The 27,538-nt window shown below is 36.0% G+C and overlaps 1 protein-coding gene across 5 annotated transcripts in view; it reads left to right on the top strand.

The window, feature by feature from the left end:
- The window catches only part of CENPK (centromere protein K), a 161,451-nt gene that overhangs the window by 7,281 nt on the left and 126,632 nt on the right, over positions 1 to 27,538 (top strand). For all 5 annotated transcript variants that reach the window (XM_077117313.1, XM_077117311.1, XM_077117310.1 and 2 more), the window contains exons 2-4: positions 5,076 to 5,213; positions 7,399 to 7,455; positions 9,576 to 9,648. In XM_077117313.1, the coding sequence (XP_076973428.1) occupies positions 5,076 to 5,213; positions 7,399 to 7,455; positions 9,576 to 9,648 (268 nt within the window). The remainder of the gene's footprint in view (positions 1 to 5,075; positions 5,214 to 7,398; positions 7,456 to 9,575; positions 9,649 to 27,538) is intronic.

The following is a 27,538-nucleotide window of genomic DNA, read 5'->3' as shown; positions in this document are numbered from 1 at the left end:
CTAATTACAAAACAGATCCCAGAGTTTGTCATGGGTGACCATTCCATCAGCTCAGATTTTTCCTTCTTCCTGCTCCAGAACACTGGAGGCTAGAAAGAACATATATTTTTTAATCTTCATAATCAACATTTTTTTCTTTTTTGTGAAAAATAATATGTATACAAAAACGTAATAAATTTCAAAGCACATTGCAACAATTAGTTGTAGAAAAGTTTTCTGAGTTTAGTATGGGTTACAATTCCACAATTTTAGGTTTTTACTTCTTTCTCGCTGCTCTAAGATACTAGAAACTAAAAGAACTATCCATAAAATGATTCAGCAGTCATACTCTTTTGTTAAACCCTACCTTATCTATATAACTCCTCCTTACATCTTTCTATCCCACTCTTTAGGGATATTTGGGCTATGTCCATCCTAACTTTTTCATATTGGAAGAGACTGTCGATAATATGGCATGGGGGATGGAACAAGTTGATATTCTGGAGAGGCTGGCTCCTCTGCATTTCAGGACTTATCTGGTCCCTGGAAGTTGTAGGTTTCTGGAAAGTTACCCTAATGCATGGAACCTTTGTAGAATCTTATATATCACCCTCAGTGTTCTTTAGTATTGGCTGGAATGGTTTTGGCAACTTATGGTAGGCAGCAATGTCTAACTGAAGCTTGCATAAGAGTGACCTCCAGAGTAGCCTCCAACTCTATTTGAACTCTCTCAGCCATTAATTCCTTATTTGGTACACTTCTTTCCCCCTTTTGGCCAGGATGACATCGTTAATTCCACGGTGCCAGGGCCAGGCTCATCCCTGGAGGTCCTCACCACTGCCGCCAGGGAGATTTTTACCCCTGGATGTCATATCCCATGTAGAGAGAAGGGCAATGATTTCACATGCACAGTTTGGCTTAGAGAGAATGAGTCCACATCTGAGCAATGAAGAGGTCCTCCAGAAGTAGCTCTTAGGCATACCTTTATGTAGGCTAAGCTTCACTGCTACATAAATAAGCTTCACAAGAACAAGCCTTAAGATCAAGGGCTTGGTCTATTGATTGGGTATCCCTAATATTTGACACAGCATCAGAGGTTTCCCTGTTGGTAAAGTTTAATAGTTCCATATTTTTTCTCCTATCCCTCAAGGAACTTTGCCATTACTTTTTTTTAATTTTTAAATTATAAACACCAAAGATATACTTTTTTATTTTAATATTTTTATTGTAAAGACTTAACATATAAACATATATTTTTGACATAAAAACATTCCATACATGGTATACAATCAGTGGCTGACAATATCATCACATAATTGTATATTCATCACCATGATCATTTTTTTTAACATTTGTATCACTTCAGCAAAAGAAATAAAAAAAAAAGAAAAAACTAGTACATACCAATCCCCTCACCCCTCCCTCTCATTGACTACTAATATTTCCATTTACCCAATTTATTTTACCCCTTGTCCCCCCTATTATTTATGTATTTATTTTTATCCATATTTTTTACTCATCTGTCCATACCCTAGATATAAGGAGCATCAGACACAAGATTCTCATAATCTCACAGTCACATTGTAAACGTTATATCTTTATACAGTTGTCTTCAAGAATCTAGGCTACTGGAATACAGCTTATCAGTTTTAGGTACTTCCCTCTAGCCACTCCAATATACCATAAACTAAAAAGGGGTATCTATATAATGCCTAAGAATAACCTCCAGGATAACCTCTCGACTCTGTTTGAAATCTGTCAGCCACTGAAACTTTATTTTGTCTCATTTTTCTTTTCCCACTTTTGGTCAAGAAGGTTTTCTCAGTCTCTTGATGCCAGGTCCTGGCTTATCCAGGCTTTCTGTCCCATGTTGCCAGGGAGATTTACACCCCTGGGAGTCATGTCCCATGTAAGGGGGAAGGAAGTGAGTTCACATGCTGAGTTGGCTTCGAGTGGCCACATCTGAGCAACAAAAAGAGGTTCTCTAGGGGTAACTCTTAGGCCTAAATTTTAGTAGGCTTAGACTGTCCTTTGCAGGAATGAGTTTCATAGGGGCAAACCCCAAGACTGAGGGCTCAGCCTTTGATTTGGTTGTCCCCATTGCTTGTGAGAATATCAGGAATTCACCAAATGGGGAAGTTAAAATTTCCGTCTTTCTCCCCATTTCCCCAAGGGGACTTTGCAAATACTTCTTTATTTGCTGTTCATATCACTCTGGGATTTATTGGGGCATCACACTAACCTGGACAAACCTACAAAATCTCATGCCCTATTCAAGGTTCCATGTACTTATGGTGTTCAATTAAACTGTCCATATACATTAAATTAGGAAATGCACTAGTCAAAATATATATTTTGTACTAAATAAATATTTCTTGGTTTAGTCTCACACAGAAGTTGAAGTTTTAAAATATGAATGACTATCTATTTTCAACTCCTTACAATATTGAGATTCCTTTGTCTTCCTCATGCAAAAGCATTTTTAAATTTGTGCTTTTAGTCACTATCATTGTACACTCTAGGCATTTGTAGATTATACCATGTCAGTCTTTATCATCTATCTATCTTTCCTTTTTTTTTTTTTTTTTAAAGACAGAGAAGGAAGGAAGGATAGAAGGAAGGAAGGGAGGAAGAAAGGGAAACATCTTTAAACATTTTCTTGTTTTATTATATTTTGTTTGTTTGTTTGTTTTTTACATGGGCTGGGGCCGGGAATCGAACCGGGGTCCTCCGGCATAGCAGGCAAGCACTCTTGCCCGCTGAGCCACCGCGGCCCGCCCCTATCTATCTTTCCTTTTGGTTTCATATGTGCCCCCAGCCCTCCTCCCTCTATCATTCTCACATTCAGCTGCATTCAATGTACTTATTGTGCTACAATCAGGTAATATTGTGCCATCCCATATAAACATTCTTGACATACAAACATTCCATGCATAGTTACACCAATAACTCACAATTCCATCACATAGTTGGGTATTCATCACCATGATACTTTTTTTGAGCATTTGCATCTCTCCAGCAAGAGAAATAAAAAAGAAATAAGAAAAAAACTCATACATGCTGTACCTCTAACCCCTCCCTCTCATTGACCACCTACTCAATTTATTTTAGTTACATCTACTCAATTTATTTTAACCTTTGTTCCCCCTATTATTTGTTTATTTCTTAAGAGCATCAGACATAAGGTTTTCACCATCACACAGTCACATTGCAAAAGCTATATCATTATACAGTCATCTTCAGGAAACATGGCTACTGGAACACAGCTCTATAGTTTCAGGTACTTCCCTCTAGCCACTCTAATATATCATAAACTGAAAAGGGGATATCTGTATAATGCATAAGAATAACCTCTAGGATAATCTCTCGGCTCTGTTTGAAATCTCTCAAGTACTGACACTTTATTTTGTCTCATTTCTCTCTTCCCCCTTTAGGTTGAAAAAGTTTTCTGAATCCGTTGATGCTAAGTCGCAGCTCATTCTAGGATTTCTGTCCCACACTGCCAGGAAGGTTTACACTCCTGCGAGCCATTTCCCACATAGAGAGGGGGAGGGCAGTGAGTTTGCTTGTTTTGTTGGCTAAGAGAGAGAGGCCACATCTGATCAACAAAAGAGGTTCCCTTGGGGGTAACTCTTAGGCCTAATTTTAAGTAGGCTTAGCCTATCCTTTGTGGGGTTAAATTTCATATGAACAAACCCCAAGATTGGGGGCTCAGCCTATTTGGTTGTCTCCACTGCTTGTGAGAATATCAAGAATTCTTCACTTGGGGAAGTTGAATTTTCCCCCTTTCTCACATTCCCCAAGGGAATACTTTTTTATTCATTGTTCAAATCCTTCTTGAATTTATCGAGGCATCACTCCCTGAGCATTTTTAATTTCAGTTTTTGTGGTCTTGAACTCCAGTAGTTGTAGGGTTCCTTTTAAAAATTCATATCTCCCTACAAAGTTTCTCTTTTGCTTATTCATTGTTTTCCTGATAATCCTTTAGTTCTTTCTCTGTACTTTTGTTCATCTCCTTGAGAATTTTTCAGGTCATTTTTTAAAGACTTAGTTCGATATGGCCAATACTCGTCTTCATTGGGGTTTTCTGTCTCTTTATCCTCTTCCTTTGGATGGACCACCATTTCTTGCTTCCTTGTTTGTCTTGTACTCTTGTTTCACACTGTACTTTTTAATACTTTAAACTGTTGGCTCTGGGATTTATTCCCTGGGATGTCTCTTTCTTGGTTTTGTAACTAGCTAATGATAAGACAAGGATTTTCTGGAGCTACAGCCCTCTTATCAGGAAGTTCTGCCCAAGGCAAATGCAGTGTACAGTGTATTCCTTGCCTTTCTGGGTCTCTGTCTTCTCCTGGGCCATTGCTTTTAGTTGTGTTGGAGTCCCATTGCTGACAGCAGTTTGTTTTTCCCCTCTGCCTCCCAGGAGACTCCCCCTTCTAAGTATTTGAAGCAGACAGGCTTTTGTCCTATTCTGTCCACCTCTATAATTTTTTTACATTCTTTTTGTTGCCTGGATTGCAGATTCTCAGAGGAGTATCAACACTGTTGTGTCTCTGTACTCATCTCTTACTACTCTCTGCCTTACCTAATCTGCCCTAGTCATACTACCTCTTTACTGCTCTAAGAACACATGAGGCATACTCCCACCTCAAGAGTTTAGGGCTTGCAGTTCCCTCTGTCTGTAGCCTATACCCCTAGATATTGCCCATGACTCACTTATCTCCTTCATGCCTACTCAATTGTCAACTTCTTATTGACCACTCCTGACCATCTTATTTAAAATTACATTGCCCCTGCCTTGGCAATCCTTGTGTTTCTTCTCTGCCTTTCTTTTCTGCATAGTGCTTGTATTGTATATCGTTTGCTATGTTACGAATGATATGATGTAGCATACAAATATGTTAAGTATATATTTCAAAACAATTTTTGGCTATTGTCTGTCTTAATGAGAATGTAAGCTCCATGGTAGGAGAGATTTTGTCCATTTTGTTCACAGCTGTGTCCCTTGCTAATGGGTGAATGTTTGGCAGGTAATACGTGTTCAACAAATATTGTTAAGTTGGTAAGCATTGTTTATTGATTTTTCTTGTCATAAGGCTAAGAAAATTGCCAAGCACATGTCAGTGAATCAGCAAGATCTAGATCCAGACAGTACTACGGATGTGGAAAATGTTACAGATCTTGAAGAAGAGCTTATTAAAGAATGTGAAGGAATGTGGAAAGAGATGGAAGAAGTGAGTATAAAGAGATAAAAGCAGTATATCAATAAATATAACATTTAAATCAATTTCAATAAAAGCTATTGAAAAGAAATAATTATGCTGGCTCCCAAGAACCATTATATGATAACTATTTAGTATTTATACCTATAATTATTCATTCAAGAAAGTCTGTACTAGATGAAGGAATGAAAGTTATAACAATCCCTGTTCTCAAGGAGATTATTATCTTATAGGGACAGTAGCCTTCATATTATGTTATATGCATATTATAAGCATTGTGGCAATGGTCCAAAGACTACTTAGGGATACCAAACCTAGATTGAAGATGTCAATGATAACTTTCTAAAAGAGGTAATAACTGAATTTAAAAATAAAAGATGAATAGGGGTTTGCCTGTGAAGCTGAAAGAACAAAATATAGAAATGTTGGGATTTTAGAGAACTTTAAGTAAAATAATACGGCTAATATAAATTAGGGGAGGAACAACTGTGACAGGAGGCTGGAGAGGCATGCAGGGCTTAACAAGATGAAGAGTTTTACTGAGTGTGTACTATGGGGCGCCATTAAAGGATTATAATCATGGAATTGACATGATCAGATATATGGTTTGGGCAGATTACTGTAGTGGCTCTGAAGAAAATGTAATACAAAAGGGTGAGACCTCGGGCAAAAGAGTATTTAGAAGGTTCTGGCAAGAAATGATGAAGGCCGAAATGCTGTCATTGCAAATAAGACAAGAATGGATTTAAAGTAATTAAGAAGGTAGGACCAAGATAACTTGGAAATTAATGTGAAATGGGGAGAAATTATCATGAATAGTTTCATGTTCCTGGTTTGGACCGTTGTGTGGTTTGTGGGGTTATTCTCTAAGCGAATATAGATGTAGGAAGAACACATATTGGTGGAATTTGGGTGAAAACATAAGTTTAGTTAGAAAATGTCAAATTTGAAATTTATGTGCATTTTCAGAATTAGCGAAATAGAACTAGTTTTGATACTCCCAAAAACATTTTTAGCATTGTATTCTTTCTGATGAAGATTTAGATTACGACAGAGTAGTAGTTTTTTTCTTTTTTAAAAAATGTGTTTTATGCCAATATTCATAGCAACATTATTCATTATAGCCAAAATGTGGAAACATGCCAAGTATCTGTCCATTGACAGATGAGTGGATAAGTAAAATATGGTATGTTGATAAAATGGAATACTATCCAACCATTAAAAGGAATGCAGTTCTGATACATGCTATAAAATGGATGAATCTTGAACACATTATGCTAAGTGAAATAATCTGGATACAAAAGGACAAAAATATGATTTCCATTTATATGAAATATCTAGAGTAAGTACATTCACTGAGACAGAATGTAGATTAAAGGTTACCAGGGTCTATAGGGAGGGAAAATGCTTAAAGTTTAAAGAGTTTGTTTTGAGTGATGAAAAATTTTATTAATGAAGATGGTAATATTAGTACAACAGTGTAAAAATTATTAATGACGCTGACTTTTACAAATGATTGTTACAAATTTTGTTATATGTATATTGCTACAGTAAAAAATTAAATTGCAAAATATATTTTAATATAACTTTGCTATTTTCTATCATTAATGTATTTTTAAGATAATTTATACAATATTTTTTTTCATTTGATATTTTTTAGTATAGAAATTTGGATTTAAAAATGACTAAAATTTTTATAGAAAATACTGAAACTAGAAATATTCAGAAATAAAATTAAAATTACCCGTATTTTTACCTCTGAAATATTGTCACTTAGCAGTTTTGCATTTTTTAATGGCATAGAAAAAATATCTCCTGAAGCTTTTTTCTTATGATCTTACCTTTTTTATTTTATCTATTTTTTCTATTGTTTTACGTCTTATCTTACCTCCCAGTTTTTTGCTACCTAGTTTCTAATCTACCCTCAGATTAAGTTAATTTTTCCTTTTCCTTATTTCTTTACTCTGTGTAGATCCTGCTTTCATCTTTGATGTATTTACTTTGGGGATTGTTTGGCTGCCTTCCTAATACTCTTGCTTAAAAAGTGAAGAATTTAAACAAACTCTTCTCTTAAATTAAATATTTGTAGATTGTTTTAGATGTGTATTACACTGGTATTGTTTTAGATGTGTATTACACTGGTATAAAAGGATAGGGGTTATAATGTGACTTGTATTTCTTTGCTTTTAAATTCAAGTGTCAGAATAAATTATCGCTTGTTGGAACTGAGACACTCACTGAATCAAATGCTCAGGTATGAACCTTTTTTTTCCTTCCTAAAAATAGGTAACTGCAGTTCACTGTGTTTTGAATAAGAAGTTTATCTGTCTATTTTTCTTTCTCTAAGTAAATAACTTTGTTAATACCTGTATTGCAAAATTCCATATTCTTTCTGATTTAAGAGTTAGAAATATTATAAAAACTTTTTGAAACAATCTCTTATAAATAAATAAATAAGACAGCTTTTTTTTTTAAAAATCTTTTAACAGTTCTACATACTTTAGAGAGTTGAGTGAATTGCTGGTTGGCTACTCTTAGACCTTGTTAAAATTAGAACAAAAATGAATTTACTTTGTTCCATACTGTAGCCACAGATGTTACTATGTATATGAACTCTTAATTGATTTTACTCAAGGCTTAAAGAAAGGATTAAGGTATCCACTAGAATAATAGGGGCAAAATGGAATTGGTTAGAGCAATAAATATGTCTGTGAAATAGATTAAAAATTTTAAATATGATGGAGGTTATAGTTCAAATGTGTGGAGAAAGAGTGAATTTTTTAATAAATGATATTGGTACAACTAAATATCCATCTGGAAGAAAATAAAATTTGGCTTCTGTCTTTCACTGCATGCACTCAAATTGCAGATGAATTATCAGAAAAATCTTATAAGAAAAGCTAAGAGACTATATGTGTAATCTAGAGATTAGAGAAAATTTCTTGGTTAATAGTAGAAATCTACTTAATATAAAAAGAAAAGTTAGATATATTTGATCATGCAAAAATTTAATAAACTGCATAGTTTATTTATCACATGATAATTCGGAGGACAATTCATTCGGTACAAATGATATCAATAAAATTTCCCCCAAATTGATAAGACCACGTCAGAAACGCAGGAACCAATTTGAAATAATTCCTTAAATCATTCCTTAAATCATTAAATCAAAAATTGATATAATTTGAACAATCAAAAAGGAATAATGGCTTTAATTAATTATACTATATGAAAAAAATAAAAATCCATATTGTAATGATAGAGTGAGAGAGAGAGAGAGACAAGGGGGAAAACAGTTCTTAATCTAAAAATTGTTGATAATGAATTTAGCCCTTTTTTATGTCCTTAAAAAATTTCAAATCCATCAATAAATATAGAGCTTGTTGTATGGGGTAAAATTGAATACTGTATTTGGAAAAGTATTGTACAGTAAGCAACCTTATCTTCTCATTTTCTTGGGAAGTGATTCCTAAGTTGGGGAAATTAAATTTTCCTAGATTAAAGATTTTTAAATGCCTGTAAATGCATTTATATTTAATTATATAAAGCTTTCAAAGAGGCTTTAGGTTGTTTTTTTTTCCTCTGACATTTTTCAAAGCAGTTGTATGATATAGAGCAGAGTCTTTGCACTCCTGGGTTAGATATGACACTGTTGGCTGCCTTTTGGTTTAAACATATTTTGTATTTTTGAAATTTGACATTTTTATCTGTTTGACCACCAATAAGAATCGTATATAGGAGAGAAAAGTGTTCTAAAATATAGCTTCAATCATACATAGACTTTAATCTTATGGGCTAATCAGTCAACAAATTTACCAGATAGATTTGCAATTAGGATGACTGGATTCACTTGATGTCAAAAAACATACTCATCTTAATTTTATTTAATCTTTGACTAAGGGATACACAATTTATAAACCAGTAAAACTGGTCTTTATGTGTGACTTGTGGAACCTTTCTCATTTTATAATCATTTCCATATATCTATTTAAAATTTAATTTTACTTACTCGGCTAAAAGCCATTACAGTTTTTCTGAAAGATTACCGAGAGGAAAAAGGACATTTTTAAAACGAATTTGTCTAAAAAGTATTGGTAAGAAATAACATACTGTTCTTTTTTTATTTTAAGAAATATTTATTTAGGAAATAAGGTTAATGTATTACAGTATATATTGGTATAACAAGCAGTTTTTATTAATTAGTGTGGTATAAAACAGAATTCTGCTGTAAGTAATACCTTTTTATAGTTTAAATGACTATAATTTATGTTAGCAGTTAAAGTATTATGAATGCTTACATTTCCGTGTATGAATATCTATGAATAGTTCCCCCGAATGACTTTGTTTTATTCTTTTATTCTTTTTTTTTTGTAGCCATCATTATTAATTATGCAAGCAAAGTGTTTGACTGCTGAACTCAATCAGTGGCAGAAAGAAACTCCTGAAAGTAAGATTCTCATTTTTAGGTTTGCATATTTGTGCACAGATAAATTGCAAATAAATTCAGTGATCACAAGAAGAATTACAAGATCCATTTGGCCTCCTAGAAATTGCTTAATTCCATTGATGTTAGGCCACCCCATATTCTTATTTCATAATAAATAAACATATCTGTCTCACATTACATTATAATAATCTTGATTTTATAGACTTTATCATAACTCTCCTTTGTCATCATGTAAACACTGCCTTATGCTCAGTAGAAACTATCATTTCTGTAATGAATGAATCTTACCTAGTGAAAGAGAAAAGTTATTTAATTTAGCTAATTATCGACATAAGGGCTTCATAGATTGTTTGTTACCTCTTGGCCTGTCCAATAAAATATGCTACATATTTTTTTTTATTAATTTTTTAAAAAAATATAACAAATGCAAACATTCTTAACATATCATTCTGTTCTACGTATATAATCAGTAATTCACAATATCATCACGTAGTTACATATCCATCATGATGATCATCTCAAAGAACATTTACATCAATTCAGACAAAGAAAAAGACAGCAGAAGAAAATTCGTACATACCATACTCCTTACCCCTCCCTTCCATTGATCACTAGCATTTCAATCTAAATTTATTTTAACATTTGTTCCCCCTATTATTTATTTTTATTCCATATGTTTTACTCGTCTGTTGATAAGGCAGATAAAAGGAGCATCAGACACAAGGTTTTCACAATCACACAGTCACACTGTGAAAGCTAATATGCTACATATTTTACATGTATTTTTATATAAATATATACATAAAACTGTATTTTTGTCTTTGGTTGAACAACACAAAATACTTAAAAATGTGTCATTGTTATCCCAATGTTTTAGTTTGCTAGGGCTGCTGTGAAAAATACCACACAATGGGTCGCCTTAAACAGCAGAAATTGTTTCAGGGTTTTGGAGACTAGAAGCCTAGCCCTCAAGGTATTTCTGGGACTTGCCTTCTCCCAGAGTCTGCAGCATTGTGGAAATCCCCCGTCACATGATGGTCTCTCTCTTTGTGTCTGTTCCTCTTATTTCTGCTGCTTTTGGCTTCTACTGACTTCTGACTTCTACTGCTTGCTCTGCCCAATTTCCTTTGCTTATTGGGGCTTCAACCATGTGGATTAAGGCCCATCCTGATCCACATTGGCCATGTCTAAATAAGATATTTGCAGATCTTATTCACAAATAAGTCCACACTTAACAGTAATATCTTTCAAAGGTCCTGTTTACAAAATGGTTTCACACCCACAGAATGCAGATTAAAACTTGAACATGTCTTTTGTTGGGGGTATGATTTAATCCCCCCCACTCAACTAGATATTTTCCTATTATGAGAACCTAAGTTTCTTTATAACAGATGTATTATATCTGCATTTGTGTTGCACTTTTTTTCAGTATGTATCTCTCTTGCCCTTTCTTCTCCTTCCCCTTCCTTATCTTCCTCCCCTTCTCAGTCCCTTTTGTAGCTTGTACTTCTGTACCCCAGTTATTCGGATTTCCCAAGGAGCAGCCTAGGCTATCTTTTCTCATTCTCTTCTTAGAAATTTCTTCCATATATATATATATATTTTTTTTTTTTTAGCTTTTTTATTATATAGGGTAGTATATATACAAAGTAAAGAAAGGAAAATACAATAGTTTTCAAAGCACTGTTCAACAAGTAGTTACACAACAGATGCCAGAGTTTGTCATGAACTACCATACAATCCTCTCAGATTTTTTTTTTCCTTCTAGTTGTCCTAGGATATAGGAGGCTAAAAGGCTTAAATTTTTTTTTTATCATCACAATCAACTTTTTTTTGTGAAAAATATGATTTCTTTATATAAGCAAAAAAATCAAACCTTTGTCTGATATGATTTCCAAATATTTTCTTCTATTGAGTTGGCTGCCTCTTTACTTTTTTGACAGTCTTTTGAGGTGCAGGAGCATTTGATTTTGAGGAGTTCCCACTTATCTATTTTTCTTATAACTTTTTTTGTTGCTTGTGCTTTGGGTGTAAAGTCTAGGAAGCTACCTCCTATTACTAGGTCTTGAACTTTTCCTACACTTTGTTCTAGAAGCTTTATGGTGTTAGTTCTTTTATTTAGGCATTTTATCCACTTTCAGTTAATTGTTGTGTAGGGTGTAGAATAGGGGTCTCTTTCATTCTTTTACCTATTGATATCCAGTTCTTCCATGCCCATTTATTGAAAAGACTATTTTGTCCCAGCTCATTGCTTTTGGGGGCCTTGTCAAAACTCAGTTGACCATAGATTTTGTGGTCTATTTCTACAGTCTCGATTCAATTTCATTGTTCAATGCTTCTATCTTTAAGCCAGTTCCATGCTGTTTTGACCACTGTGGCTTTATAATAGGTTTTAAAGTTAGGGAGTGTTAATCCTCCTGCTTTGTTCTTCTTTTTTAGAATGCTTTTAGCTATTCCGAGTCCCTTTCACTTCCAGGTGAATTTGGTACTGAGCTTTTCCAAGTCTTCAAAGTATGTTATTGGAATTTTGATTGGTGCTGTGTTGAATCTGTAGATCAGTTTGGGGAGAAGTGACATCTTAACTGTATTTACCCTTCCTATCTGTGTGTGGGGAATGTCTTTCCATCTATTTAGATCTCCTTTGATTTCTTTTAGCAATGTTAAGTAGTTTTCTGTGTATAAGTCCTTTTACGGACCTAGTTAAGATCATTCCTAAGTACTTGATTCTTTCAGTTGCTATTTTGAATGGAATTTTTTCCTTGACTGACTCCTTAGTTAGGTCATTGCTTGTATATAGAAACGTTACTGATTTTTGCACATTAATTTTTTTCAAGACCCAGAATTGAACGCAGGTCTCCGGCACAGCAGGCGAGAATTCTGCCACTGAGCCACTGGTGCTTTGCCCTGCATGTTAATTTTATATCCCACCACCTAGCTGAATTTGTTTATTAGCTCAAGTAACTTTGCTGTAGATTTTTTAGGATCTTCCAAGTAAAGTATTATGTCAAATGCAAATAATGAGAGTTTTACTTCTTCCTTTCCAATTTACATGCCTTTTATTTCTTTGTCCTGCCTGATTGCTCTAGCTAGAACTTCTACCACAATATTGAATAATAGTGGTAACATTGGGCATCTTTATCTCATTTCTGATCTTAGGGGGAAAGCTTTCAGTCTCTTTCCATTGAGTACGATGCTGGCTATCAGTTTTTCATATATTCCCTTTATCATATTGAAGTAGTTACCTTTGATTCCTATCTTTTGGAGTGTTTTTATCAGAAAAGGATGTTGAATTTTGTTGAAAGGTTTTTCAGCATCAATCAAGATGATCATGTGATTTTTCCCCTTCACTTTAATAATGTGCTGTATTACATTAATTGATTTTCTTGTGTTGAACTATCCTTGCATTCCTAGTATAAACCCCACTTGGTCATGGTGTATAATTCTTTTAATGTGTTGTTGGTTTCAATATGCTAATATTTTGTTGAGAATTTCTGCATCTATGTTCATTAGGGAGATTGGCCTTTAGTTTTCCTTTCTTATAGCGTCTTTACCCAGTTTTTGGTATTAAAATGATACTAGCTTCATAAAATGAGTTAGGTAGAGTTCCTTTTCCCTCATTTTTTGGCAATAGTTTGAGCAGGATTAGCATTAGTTCATTTTGGAATATTTGATAAAATTCCCCTGTGAATCCTTCTGGCCCTGGGCTTTTCTTTGTAGGAAGATTTTTGATCACTTATTGAATCTCTTTTCTTATGATTGGTTTGTTGAGATCCATTTCTTCCTGAGTCAGTGTAGCTTGTTTGTATGTTTCCAGGAATTTGTCCATTTCATCTAAGTTGTTTAGTTTGTTGGCATAGTTGTTCATAGTATCCTTTTATGATTTCTTTTATTTCTTCTGTGTCTGTAGTTATGTACCCTTTCTCATTTCTGAGTTTTTTTTTTTTTTACATCCTCTATTTTTCCTTGTTAGTCTTGCGAGTGGCCCATCAATTTTATTGATTTATTGAAAGAACCAACTTTTGTTTTATTGATTCTTTCTATTGTTCTCCCATTCATTTATCTCTTCTTTTATCTATTTGTCTTCTATTTGCTTTGGGGTTAGTTTGCTGTTCTTTGTCAAGTTCCTCCAGGTGTGCTGTTAAGTCCTCAATTTTTCCTCTTTCTTGTTTTTCAATATAGGCATTTAGGGCAATAAATTTTCCTCACAGCACAGCCTTTGCCATGTTGCATGAGTTCTGATAAGTTGTATTCTGATTTTCATTCATCTCCAAATACTACTAATTTCACTAGCCATTTCTTCTTTGACCCATTGGTTGTTTAAGAGTGTGTTATTTAATCTCCATATGTTTGTGAATGTTCTCATTCTTTGGTGGTTATTGATATCCACCTTCATTCCATTGTGATCAGGGAAAGTGCTTTGAATAACTTCAGTGTTTTTTAATTTATAAAGACCTGTTTTGTGCTCCAGCATATGATCTATCCTGGAGAACATTCCTTGAGCACTAAAGAAGAATATATATCCTTGTGTTTTGGGGTGTAATGACCTATATATGTCTGTTAGGTCTAATTCATTTATCAAGTTATTTAACTTTGTTTTTTTGTTGATCTTCTGAGTAGTTGTTTTATCTATAGAGGAGGATGGTGTATTGAAGTCTCCTACTATTATTATTGAAACATGTTTTGCTCCCTTCAGTTTTCCCGATGTCTGTGTCATGTGTTTTGGTGGTCCTTTGTTGGGAGTATAAATATTTATGATTGTTATGTCTTCTTTGTAAATTTACCCTTTAGTTAGTATATAGTATCCTTCTTTGTTTCTTTTTTTTTTTTTCTGATTTTATTGAGATACAGTCACATCACAAAAACCATCCAAAGTATACAATCACTGGCTCACAGTATCATCACATAGTTGTGTATATATCACCATAATCAATTTTAGAATATTTTTATTACTCCAGAACAATACCAGGGGTTTTCCCAGTGGTAAAATTTAATAGTTTCATATTTTTTCTCTCATCCCTCAATACTTTTTTTTTTTTTATTAATTAACGGAAAAAAAGAAAAAAAAGAAATTAACCCAACATTTAGAAATCATACCATTCTACATATGCAATCAGTAATTCTTAACATCATCACATAGATGCATGATCATCGTTTCTTAGTACATTTGCATCGGTTTACAAGGACTAGCAACACAACAGAAAAAGATATATAAAGTTAATATAGAGGAAAAAAATAAAAGTAATAATAATAATAGTAAAAAAAAACAAACAAAAAAACAAAAAAAAACAACCAGAGAGACAAAAACAAACAAAAAACAGAAAAACAACAACAACAACAAAAAAAACCTATAGCTCAGATGCAGCTTCATTCAGTGTTTTAACATGATTACTTTACAATCAGGTATTATTGTGTTGTCCATTTTTGAGTTTTTGTATCTAGTCCTGTTGCACAGTCTGTATCCCTTCAGCTCCAATTACCCATTATCTTACCCTGTTTCTAACTCCTGCTGGACTCTGTTACCAATGACATATTCCAAGTTTATTCTCGAATGTCGGTTCACATCAGTGGGACCATACAGTATTTGTCTTTTAGTTTTTGGCTAGACTCACTCAGCATAATGTTCTCTAGGTCCATCCATGTTATTACATGGTTCATAAGTTTATCTTGTCTTAAAGCTGCATAATATTCCATCGTATGTATATACCACAGTTTGTTTAGTCACTCGTCTGTTGATGGACATTTTGGCTGTGTCCATCTCTTTGCAATTGTAAATAACGCTGCTACAAACATTGGTGTGCAAATGTCCGTTTGTGTCTTTGCCCTTAAGTCCTTTGAGTAGATTCCCAGCAATGGTATCACTGAGTGGTATGGCAATTCTATATTCAGCTTTTTGAGGAAACGCCAAACTGCCTTCCACAGTGGTTGCACCCTTTGACATTCCCACCAACAGTGGATAAGTGTGCCTCTTTCTCCGCATCCTCTCCAGCACTTGTCATTTTCTGTTTTGTTGATAATGGCCATTCTGGTGGGTGTGAGATGATATCTCATTGTGGTTTTGATTTGCATTTCTCTAATGGCCAGGGACATTGAGCATCTCTTCATGTGCCTTTTGGTCATTTGTATTTCCTCTTCTGAGAGGTGTCTGTTCAAGTCTTTTTCCCATTTTGTAATTGGGTTGGCTGTCTTTTTGTTGTTGAGTTAAACAATCTCTTTATAAATTCTGGATACTAGACCTTTATCTGATATGTCATTTCCAAATATTGTCTCCCATTGTGTAGACTGTCTTTCTACTTTCTTGATGAAGTTCTTTGATGCACAAAAGTGTTTAATTTTGAGGAGCTCCCCTTTATTTATTTCCTTCTTCAGTGCTCTTGCTTTAGGTTTAAGGACCATAAAACCGCCTCCAATTGTAAGTTTCATAAGATATCTCCCAACATTTTCCTCTAACTGTTTTATGGTCTTAGACCTAATGTTTAGATCTTTGATCCATTTTGAGTTAACTTTTGTATAGGGTGTGGGATACGGGTCCTCTTTCATTCTTTTGCATATAGATATCCAGTTCTGTAGGCACCATTTATTGAAGAGACTGTTCTGTCCCAGGTGAGTTGGCTTGACTGCCTTATCAAAGATTAAATGTCCATAGATGAGAGGGTCTATATCTGAGCACTCTATTCGATTCCATTGGTCGATATATCTATCTTTATGCCAATACCATGCTGTTTTGACCACTGTGGCTTCATAATATGCCTTAAAGTCCGGCATCGCGAGACCTCCAGCTTCGTTTTTTTGCCTCAAGATGTTTTTAGCAATTCGGGGCACCCTGCCCTTCCAGATAAATTTGCTTATTCGTTTTTCTATTTCTGAAAAATAAGTTGTTGGGATTTTGATTGGTATTGCATTGAATCTGTAAATCAATTTAGGTAGGATTGACATCTTAACTATATTTAGTCTTCCAGTCCATGAACACGGTATGCCCTTCCATCTATTTAGGTCTTCTGTGATTTCTTTTAACAGTTTTTTGTAGTTTTCTTTATATAGGTTTTTTTGTCTCTTTAGTTAAATTTATTCCTAGGTATTTTATTCTTTTATTTGCAGTTGTAAATGGGATTCGTTTCTTGATTTCCCCCTCAGCTTGTTCATTACTAGTGTATAGAAATGCTACAAATTTTTGAATGTTGATCTTGTAACCTGCTACTTTGCTGTACTCATTTATTAGCTCTAGTAGTCCTTCTTTGTTTCTTATGATGTCTTTACGTTTAAAGTCTATTTTGTTTGATATTAATATAGCTACTCCGGCTTTCTTTTTGTTACAACTTGCGTCGAAAATTTTTTTCTATTCTCTCACTTTCAATCTGTTTGTATCCTTGTGTCTAAGATGAGTCTCTTGTAAGCAGCATATAGATGGATTATATTTCTTAACCATTCTGCCAATCTATATCTTTTAATTGGTAAGTTTAGTCTGTTAGCTAAGTAATTACTGAAAAGGCATTTCTTGAATCCACCATCTTATCTTTTTTATTTTATTTGTCAGATCTATACATTCTTTTCCTTCTATCTCTTTTTATCCTTAATTACCCTTGCTGGTACTGTTCAATTCTGTGCTTTCCTCCAGACCTCCCTCTCCTGCCGTTTTTTTTTTTTTTTTTTTTTTTTTTTAACAACTGGCAGAACTCCCTTCAGTATTTCTTGTAGGGCTCTCTCTTGTTGACAAATTCTTTCAGGATTAGTTAGTCTGTGAAAATTTTAATCTCTCCCGCAGTTTTGAAGGACAATTTGCCTGTGTACAGAATTCTTGGCTGAAATTCCTTTACTTTAAGGATCTTGAATGTATCATACTGCCTTCTCACCTCCATAGTGCCTGTTGAGTAGTCTGAATTCAATCTTATATGGTTTACCTTGTATGTAGTAGATGGTTTTTCTCTTGCCACCTTCAGGATTTTCTGCTTCTCTTTAACATTTGACAGACTGATTAGTAAGTGTCTTGGGGAGGGCCTATTTGGATTAACTCTGTTTGGAATTCACTGGGCCTCTTTGACTTGAATATTTATGTCCTTTATAAGGGTTGGGAAGTTTTTCCCCATAATGTCCTCAGTTGCTGTTCCTAGCCTTTTACGCCTCTCTTCTACTTCTGGAACACCAATGATTCTTTCATTTGTGTACTTTGTTTTTCCTATCATTTCCTTGAGATCCAATTCAAATTTTTCTGTCTTTTTTGCCACTTGCTGTTTTGAGTCTTTGAAGTCAGTTATCCTGTCCCCTATATCACTTACTCTTTTTTCTGTCTCTCCAAATCTGGTATTGTGTGCTTCTTATATGTTTTTTATTTGGTCAACAAGGTCTTTAATCGCTGTGATATCTGCTATTTTTCTATTTATTCTTTCAAATTCCTCTTTATGCTCTTCTACTATCTCCTTTTTTTTTCCTTTTTTATTTATTTATTTATTTATTTTTATTTTTTTAACTTTTTTTATTAATTAAAAAAATTAACAAACAAAACATTAAGAGATCATTCCATTCTACATATACAATCGGTAATTCTTAATATCATCACATAGTTGCATATTCATCATTTCTTAGAACATTTGCATCAATTTAGAAAAAGAAATAAAAAGACAACAGAAAAAGAAATAAAACGATAACAGAGAAAAAAAAGATTATACATACATAGGGGGCTCAGCCTATAGCTTTGTTTGTCCACACTGCTTGTGAGAATATCAAGAATTCAACTTGGGGAAGTTCAATTTCTCCCCACTCTCACCATTCCCCGAAGGGGGCTTGCAAATACTTTTCCAGTCACTGATCAAATCACTCTGGGATTCATCGGGGCATCACTCTGGACAAACCAACAAAATCTCATATGCTACCTGAGATTCCAAGTACTTATGACATTCACTCAAACTATCTACATGAGTTATATTAGGAAATGCTCTAGTCAAAATATAAATTTTGTACCACATAAACATTTTTTGCTTTATTCTCACAGATAAGGTGACATTTTAAAGTATTATTTATCATGTATTTTCAACACCCTGCAATAATGACATTCCTTTCTTCTTCCTCAGGCAAAAGCATTTCTTAAATGTGTACATTGTATATTCCACTGTTATTATACACTCTAGGCATTCCTAGATTATACCATCTCGATCTTTACCATCTATCTTTCTTTCTGATTTCATTTATGTCCCCAGTCTTCCTCCCTCTATCATTCTCACATGCAGGTTCATTCAGTGTTTTAACATAATTACATTACTGTTACGTAGTATTGTGCTGTCCATATCTGAGATTTTATATTCAGTCCTGTTGCACAATCTGTATCCCTTCAGCTCCAATCACCCAATATCTCACCCTATTTCTATCTCCTGATGGTCTCTGTTACCAAGGAAATATTCTAAGTTTATTCACTAACGTCAGTTCATGTCAGTGAGACCATGCAGTATTTGTCCTTTTGTTTCTGGCTAATCACATTCAGCATAATGTCCTTAAGGTCCATTCATGTTGTTACATACTTCATAACTTTATTTTGTCTTACAGCTGCATAATATTCCATCTTATGTAAATGTCACAGTTTGTTTAGTCAACTGTCTGTTGATGGACATTTTGGCTGTTTCCATCACTTGGTAATTGTTAATAATGCTGCTATAAACATGTAAATGTCCATTTGTGTCCTTGGCCTCGTGACCTTTGAGTAGAGACAGCATATACATGGGTCCTGATTTTTAAACCATTCTGCCAAACTATGTCTTTTGATTGGAGAGTTTAATCCATTAACATTCAGTGTTATTACTGTATGGGTAGTACTTTCTTCTACTATTTTGCCTTCTGGATTTTATATGTCATATCTAATTTTCCTTCCTTTTACCTTTACTCATAGTCTTCCTTTCTACACTCTTCTCCACACCTCTCTCTTCTCTCTTCGTATCTGTCTCTAGTGTTCCCTTTAGTATTTCTTGCAGAGCTGGTCTCTTGGTCACAAATTCTGTCAGTGATTTTTTGTCTGAAAATGTTTTCATTTCTCCCTCATTTTTGAAGGACAATTTTGCTGGATATAGAATTCTTGGTTGACAGTTTTTCTCTTTTAATAATTTAAATGTATTATCCCACTGTCTTCTCGCCTCAATGGGTTCTGCTGAGAGATCTGCGCATAGTCTTATTGGGCTTCCCTTGTATGTGATGGATTGCTTTTCTCTTGCTGCTTTCAAGATCCTCTCTTTCTCTTTGACCTTTGACATTCTGATTATTAAATGTCTTGCAGTATGTCTATTTGGATCTGTTCTCTTTGGGGTATGCTGCATTTCTTGGATCTGTAATTTTAAGTCTTTCATACGAGTTGGGAAATTTTCAGTGATAATTTCCTCCATTAGTTTTTCTCTTCCTTTTCCATTCTCTTCTCCTTCTGGGACACCCACAACACATATATTCGTGCGCTTCATATTGTCTTTCAATTCCCTGAGTCCCTGCTCATATTTTTCCATTTTTTTCCTATAGTTTCTGTTTCTTGTCAGATTTCAGATGTTCCATCCTCCAGTTTAGAAATCCTATGTTCTGTCTCTCGAAATCTACCATTGAAGGTTTCCATTGTTTTTTTCATCTCTTCTACTGTGTCTTTCATTCCCCTAAGTTCTGTGATTTTTTTCAGACTTTCAGTTTCTTCTTTTTGTTCCTTCCTTGCCGTTTTTATATCCTCCCTCAATTCATTGATTTGGTTTTTGATGAGGTTTCCCATGTCTGTTCGTATATTCTGAATTAGTTGTTTCAGCTCCTGTATGTCATTTGAATTGTTGGTTTGTTCCTTTCGCTGGGCCATATCTTCAATTTCCTTAGTGTGATTTGTTATTTTTTGCTGGCGTCTAGGCATTTAATTACCTTAATGAGTTTATTCTGGAGATTGCTTTCACTTCTTTTATCTAGGGTTTTCTTGCTGGATGAATTTGTTGTTCTGTTCAGCTTTATCTGAACCTTTAGCTTAGGTTTTGTTTAACAGAGAAGAATTTTTCAGTTCTTGTTTTCTTGTTTCTTGCCCTGCTTGTGTGGTACCTTTCCCCCCCACACACTTAGGAGGGTCTGCTTAGATATTATAGACCCCAGCCAGATTTTCCCAGACCAAGCTGGCCTCCTATCAGGAGGAAAGAGTCACCTGCGTCGGTTTTCCCTGAGCATGAGACCCAGCAGGTTGAAAGACTTTCCTGTGAAGTCTCTGGACTCTGTTTTTCTTATCCTGCCCAGTATGTGGCGCTTGTCTGACTGCAGGTCCCACCAGCATAAGATGATGCGGTACCTTTATCTTTGGCTGGGGGGTTGTTGGAGACAGAGGAGAGGTTGTAGGCTGGTTTTAATGGGTTCGGATTACCAAGCACTGATGTCTGAATTCCTTGATGGAGGGATTCCACCTGGGTGGGCCTTCACCCCTCCCTTGGGGAAGGCACAGGCTCCAGAAAAGCCCCCAAAAGAGCTCACTTCTGCCTATGCCTGGGGCAATTGCAGCCTGAAAAGTCCTGCCGCTGTATCCAGAGGCAGTCAAGCCTTTGTAGATACACAGCCACAAAAACCTGTTTCCTTCTTTTTTTTCCCCCTTTTTCTGTCAGTCCTGCCCCCTTGGTGCCGGGGCAAAAATGAGCAACCTCCACTTTGATTGGGTTTACCTAAGCTGGGGGCCTATTTTTAGTAGTTAGAATTTGTTAATTAGTTCCACAATTGGCATTTGATTGTGCCCAGTCACTGCTGCTGGTAAAGTCCTTTCCTTTCCCCTCCTGCGAAGTGGCCTGTGGGGGACGGCGCTGGCCGCCGCAGCTTTGGGAACTCACGGTTTTGGGGGGTGCTCGCAGCTGGTCCAGCTGGTCCAGACTGGGGTACGCTGTGTGTCTGGTCACTGATGTGGCCCCAGGTGCTGTTATGTACTGTTTCTGGTTATTTAGCAGTTGTTCTGTAGGACGAACTAAAACGCGCACGTTGTTAAGCCGCCATCTTGACCTGGAAGCCTTCTACTGTCTTCTTGATCTCCTTTATGTCACTTGCCATCTCATTTATCTTATTAAGTAGTGATATGAACATCTTTGATTAGTTGTTCCAATGGCTGTGTCTCCTTTGGTGTTTTCATTTGTTCATCAGGCAGAGCTGTATCTGTCTGTACTGTGAAATGCTTTGTGATCTTCAGTTGTTTTCGTCGAATGTAAATATGTTGATTAATTTACTTTGGCAGCTGATTTCTTTCAGTTGATTTTGTGCTTGTGAGATGGATGTGCAGCAGGGATCAGGGTTCGGGGCAGGCAATAACTTTGCATTGATTTTTTTCAGTGCAGGTATAGGCACATGTTGGGGATTTTACACTGGTGCTTGTCACAGGGAGGATGTAGCTGTGTGGGTGCACTGGTCTGGCTGGGGGCGTAACCCTGGTGTGCTTTGGTCTAGAGCACAGGGCCCTTTGTGTGCATGCATAGAGCTGTGGCAGCAGGTTGGTGCCATCACTTCATTTGTTGGGGGTAGATGAGACCCATCAGTGCAGGTCAGCACTTTCTCAGAGCTGGTAAGTGTGACTGAGGGCTGAGCGCATGCATGGTTCTAGAACTGCCATAAACTGACGTTCCTAGAACTGAATGATGTGATTAGGGGCATGTGTACATGAGCAGGTCCAGGAGTACCATGAACTGAATTTCCCAGCGCTGAAGGAAGTGATTGAGTGCCCAAACGCATGTGTGGATCTAGGAGTGCCATAAAGTACAGAGCTCAGAGTGGGCAGAGTGAGACTGTGCAACACTATGGCGGGGTACAGGGTAGCCCAGATATGGAGATTAGCTCCCCTAGCCTTTATGTGTGGCCACAGCCTGCTGGGCATGGGGAGGGGGAGGTAGTGCTTGGAAGGGATGCAGGAGAGGTGGGTTGGGCTGCACTTGGGGTGGGGGTGTGGGGCGAATACACACACCTGGGGGCACTGCTGGGGCAGGGGCGCTTGGTGAATGGGAGCGGGTAACTGTGTTTGGGTTCATGGTGTGTGGGGTGAGTTGCAGGTCGTTGGGTTGCACTAATGAGGGTAGCACGTTCAAGAAACACTTCCTGGCTTACTTCCTAGTTCCCGTCTCCTGTCCTTGCACCCCCACAGGTTTCACGGCTCTGTGCCAGGTCTCAGCTTTCTGCCTCTCAGTTCCTTGGCCTCTGCAACCAGGGCTGTCCTTTGTGGTGCAGAAGGCTCTCCCAGGTTAGTTGCACCTAGAATCGCCATGTCAGTCACCGTCCGGCACTTCTCTAACTTTTCTGTGGAGCAGGGCTGAACTCAACCTACTCTATTTGGCTGTCTTCCTGGAAGTCTCCCATATACTTGTTTTAATTACCACATTCATTCCTGTATCCACTGTTGTTTCACATATTCACTTCCATTTATCATTGTTCTTTTTTATTTTAGCAATTCTGATGGGCATATATTGATATACAATGGTGATTTTAATTTTCATTAAACTGTATATCCTATTGCACACTTGATACAATACCTGAGAATCTCAAAGGCTCCTCATACTCAGCTGTTAAGTGTTGGTATTCTCCCTATTGCACACTTGATACAATACCTGAGAATCTCAAAGGCTCCTCATACTCAGCTGTTAAGTGTTGGTATTCTCTAGAGGACTGCTCCATTTTCTTCTTTTCTTGCTCTACATGCTGCATATTGTATGTGTATTTTTATATACTTATATACACACATATATAAATGTATTTTATATACTTTGATATACATTTATATTCCACTTACATATATTATATTTTCTGCTCCTGTTATATATTTATATTAATGACTTCAAGTCTCTATAAAAACCAGGCTTCTTTGTAATATCAGACTCATCTCTCTCAATCTGCTAGACATTTTTTACCAAATGTTGTACAGATTCCTCAGGCTTATGAATTGATCTCTTTACTCCCTGACGCTGGAGTGGAATCTATCTGGTTAGCTAAAAATTTAGAGTCCTCCTAGACTCTTTTTCATATTTCACATGTATCAGACACTAAATACTGAGCCACAGTTCCTCAGATTTACTTCAGGCCCTCATTGAACAAGATTATTAAAATAGGCTTTTATCCCCTTGACTATTTATGTATTTTTCAATAATATAAGTTTTCAAACTTAAAAGTTACAACAATATTATAATGAACCCCAGGGGATCCAAACAGCAGCTTCAACAAGTATCACCATTTCCAAGATCTTGTTTTGGCTTTTTTACATAGCTTAAACAACATACATTTATTACCTCATTGTTTATGTGGGTTTGAAATCTAGGCACAGCTTAGGTAGGTCCTTTGCTTGGAGATCTGGAGATATAATCCAGGTGAGAGTCAGGACTAGGCTTCTCATTAAAGGCTTGATTGGAAAGAAACTACATCCATGCTCCTTCAGGTTGTTGCAGAGTGAATTTCCTTGTGACTTGTAGGAGTGGCAGCTTGAGGCCATGTTTTTCTGTTTCTGTTCTTTCTTTCTTCCCTCATGTTCCAAGATACCTTCTTTTATTTCCTTTTGTGTCAGGAATGTCTTTTAGCCATTCTTTTAGGGTAGGTCTGCTGATGACAAATTCTCTTAGTTTTTCTGTCTGAGAATGTCTTAATTTTTCCTTCATTCCTGTAAGATATTTTTGGTAGACATACAATTCTGACTTAACAGTTCTTTCTTTTAGCACTTGAAAAATGCTGTGCCATTTCCTTCTGCCTCCCTGGTTTCAGATGAAAAATATGCAGTCATTCAAATTGTTTCCTCTATAGGGAAGACATTGTTTTTCTCTGGCTGCTTTGAAGATTTTTTTCTTTGTCTTTACCCTTCAGAGTTTGATTATGATATCTCTTGGTGTGGATCTAATTGTGGTTCACTCAGATTCTTTTATCTGTAGTTTTATATCTTTTGCCAAATTTGAAAAAAATTCAGCCATTATTTCTTTGAATATTTTTTCTGCTCCATTCTCTTTATCTTCTCCTAGGATTCCAATGATACAGATGTTAGATATTTTGTTATAGACATACAGGTCCCTGAGGTTCTGCTTAGTTTTTGTTACCTGTTTTCTCTTTTGTGACTAGGTAATTTCTACTGTATCTTTAAGTTCAATGATTCTTTCTTCTGTCCTCTTCATTTTGCCATTGAACACATCCATTCAGATTTTTATTTCAGTTATTGTAATTTTCAGTACTAAAATTTCAATTTAGTTTATCTTCTGTTGCTTTTCTGAGACTTTGTATTTTTCACATGTTTAAAGCATGTTTTTAATTGTTTATTAAAACACTTTTATGATGAATGCTTTAAAATCTTTGTCAGTTATTTCTGACTTTTGTGTCATTTGGGGTTTGGATCTGTTATTTTCTTTTCTCGTTCAAGTTTACATTTTCCCAGTTTTCGTATATCAAGTAAGTTTTCATTGTCTTATGGACATTTTAGATATTATGCCATGAGATTCTGAATATGATTTCAGTCTTCTGTTTTAATAGATTTCCTCTAACATTGTGGCTAGCCAGGAAGTGGGACATATCTCATTGCCCACAGGTCATAGTTAAAGTTCACGTTCCCCAGTCTCCTTTAACAACTTGGATGGATGTGTAGTGATGATGGGGTACAGTCAGTCATGCCTTGTTACTGACGGGCAGAGATACAATTTCAGACTCCTCAGTAGGACTCTATTGATACCACCCTGGCTGGGAGGTAGAGGCATTCTCCTTTCACAATGCAGGTGAAAGAAGAATGCTTCATTACGACTGAATGGTAATAAAAGTTTCAGCCTCTCACTCAGCCTCCTCTGACCCTGATGAGAAAGGAGAAGCATGCCACATTACCGTTGGGGAGGGGTAGAAGTCTAGCATCCCCATGTGGCCACCACTCCCCAGGCTTGATAATGCTGGACTAGAATGTGAGTCCCAACTCCCTCACTATCTTCTCTGATACCACCCTGGTGTCGTAGAGGTTTGTGGGGGAGATATGTCTTTAAAGCTTGGTGAAAATCTAGGCTTTCCATTCGGACTTGGCTGACAGGTTTAGCTGTGGAATTTTTTCCTGTGGTGTTTGGATGAGTTAAGTGGTTATGTTAGTATCAGTTTCTTATTGCTGCTGTAACTAATTACACAGACTTGGTGACTTAGAACAGTACAAAGTTATTATCTCTTACAGTACTGATGTAAGAGGTGAAGTGGGTCTTACTGAGCTAAAATCAAAATGTCAACATTGTTGCTTTCCTTTCTGGATAATTGAGAGGAGAACCCTTTTTCTTACCTTCTCTAGTTTCTAGAGGCTACCACATTCCTTGTCTTATGGCTCCTTTCCATTTTCAAAGCCAGTACTGGCAAGTGGAGTCCTTGTTATACCATATTACTCTGACATTGACTCTTCCTACCTCTTCCACTTACATGGACCCTTGTAATTACATTGGGTCTATTTGAATAATTCAGTAGTATCTCCTTATCTTAAGGTTGGCTGATTAACAACCTTAATTCTAACTGCAACTTTGATTTCCTTTTATGATGCAACCTAATATTCATGAGTTCCAAAAATTAGGACATCTTTGGGTAGGCTGTTGCTCTACTTACCACGTTATCTAAAAGTGTTGTCTTTCTTACTTATTCCTTTCCTTTGGCTGGAGGGAGCAGTCTTTGGTTGGGGCTTTTTTTTTTTTGTCTACTTCTGTTGGCATTTTCAAGTTGCTAGCTTCTCCATCACCTTGTTCAAGATATGTGAGGCAAAAGGAACTCATCACTATGTCATCCCATGGGTACCAAGCTTTGTCTGTCTTCTTTTCATTTTATAAAATGACTTTTATAAAATGTTTTAATGTAAAACAAAGTCATTGTTTTATATTTAAAATCTAGTTTTGAATTGTACTTAATGGATGTAATAGGAAGAAGTATCCCCATTCTTGGTCCTCATCTGAAAGTTTCCAATCTTGTTTTATTCTCTCACCGACCATCCCATGCTATAGTATTTTACATAAATGCAAATATCATAATACTTCATCCATAAATATTTCAGTATGTATCTTTCGCAGATAAAGACTTTAAATGTAGCCAAATTATTATTAAACCTAACTCGGTTAAGTAGTTATTTACCACTATCTAATAACCAGGCCAAGTATGAAAATATACTCAGTTTTGCTCATAATAATACTGTATTAGTTAGGGTTCTGTAGAGAAACAGAATCAACAGGAAACACTTGCAAATATAAAATTTATAAAAGTGTCTCATGTGATCATAGGAATGCAGAGTCCAAAATCCATAGGGCAGGCTGTGAAGTTGATGATTCCAGTGGAGGGTCTGGATGAACTCCACAGGAGAGACTTGCCAGCTGAAGCAGGAAAAGAGCCTGTCTCTTCTGAATCTTCCTTAAAAGGCATCCAGTGATTAGATTAAGCATGATTCATTGCAGAAGACACTCACCTTGGCTGATCATGATTTAATTCTATGAAATGTCCTCATTGCAACAGACAGGCCAGCAGTTGCCCAACCAGACAAACAAGTACCACCACTTGGCCAGGTTGACACATGAACATGACCATGACAAATACCAATATTTTAAAGCCACTTAAAACCATTCTTTTGCTTTGTCATTATGCCCCTGACAAGTTCATTTTTTCAGTATGATTTTTTTTTGGTATGCTGTGTGTGGTAGTGGGGGTGGGCGTCACATTTTGTTCTTTTCCCATGTGACTATCCCATTATTGCAGCATCATTTGTTGAAAAAAAAATTCAGTAGGGGTGGGGGTGTGGAACTGCATAGTCCAGAAATCGAACTCAGACCTCATGGCAAGCAAGAATTCTACCACTGAACTTCCCTTGTCTAGCTTTATCCCTGTCCCTTTTTTCTTGTTCCCTTCTTCCACCATAAACAATTGTTTTATTGCTTTTTAGTTTATTCTTATTTCTTTACGAAACTTGAAGTGTTTGTGT

The sequence above is a fragment of the Tamandua tetradactyla genome, chromosome 9 (genome assembly GCF_023851605.1).
Source record: "Tamandua tetradactyla isolate mTamTet1 chromosome 9, mTamTet1.pri, whole genome shotgun sequence".
Taxonomy (NCBI): domain Eukaryota; kingdom Metazoa; phylum Chordata; class Mammalia; order Pilosa; family Myrmecophagidae; genus Tamandua; species Tamandua tetradactyla.
The sequence above is the reverse complement of the archived record's forward strand: the minus strand, read 5'-3'. Positions and strand labels throughout refer to the sequence as shown.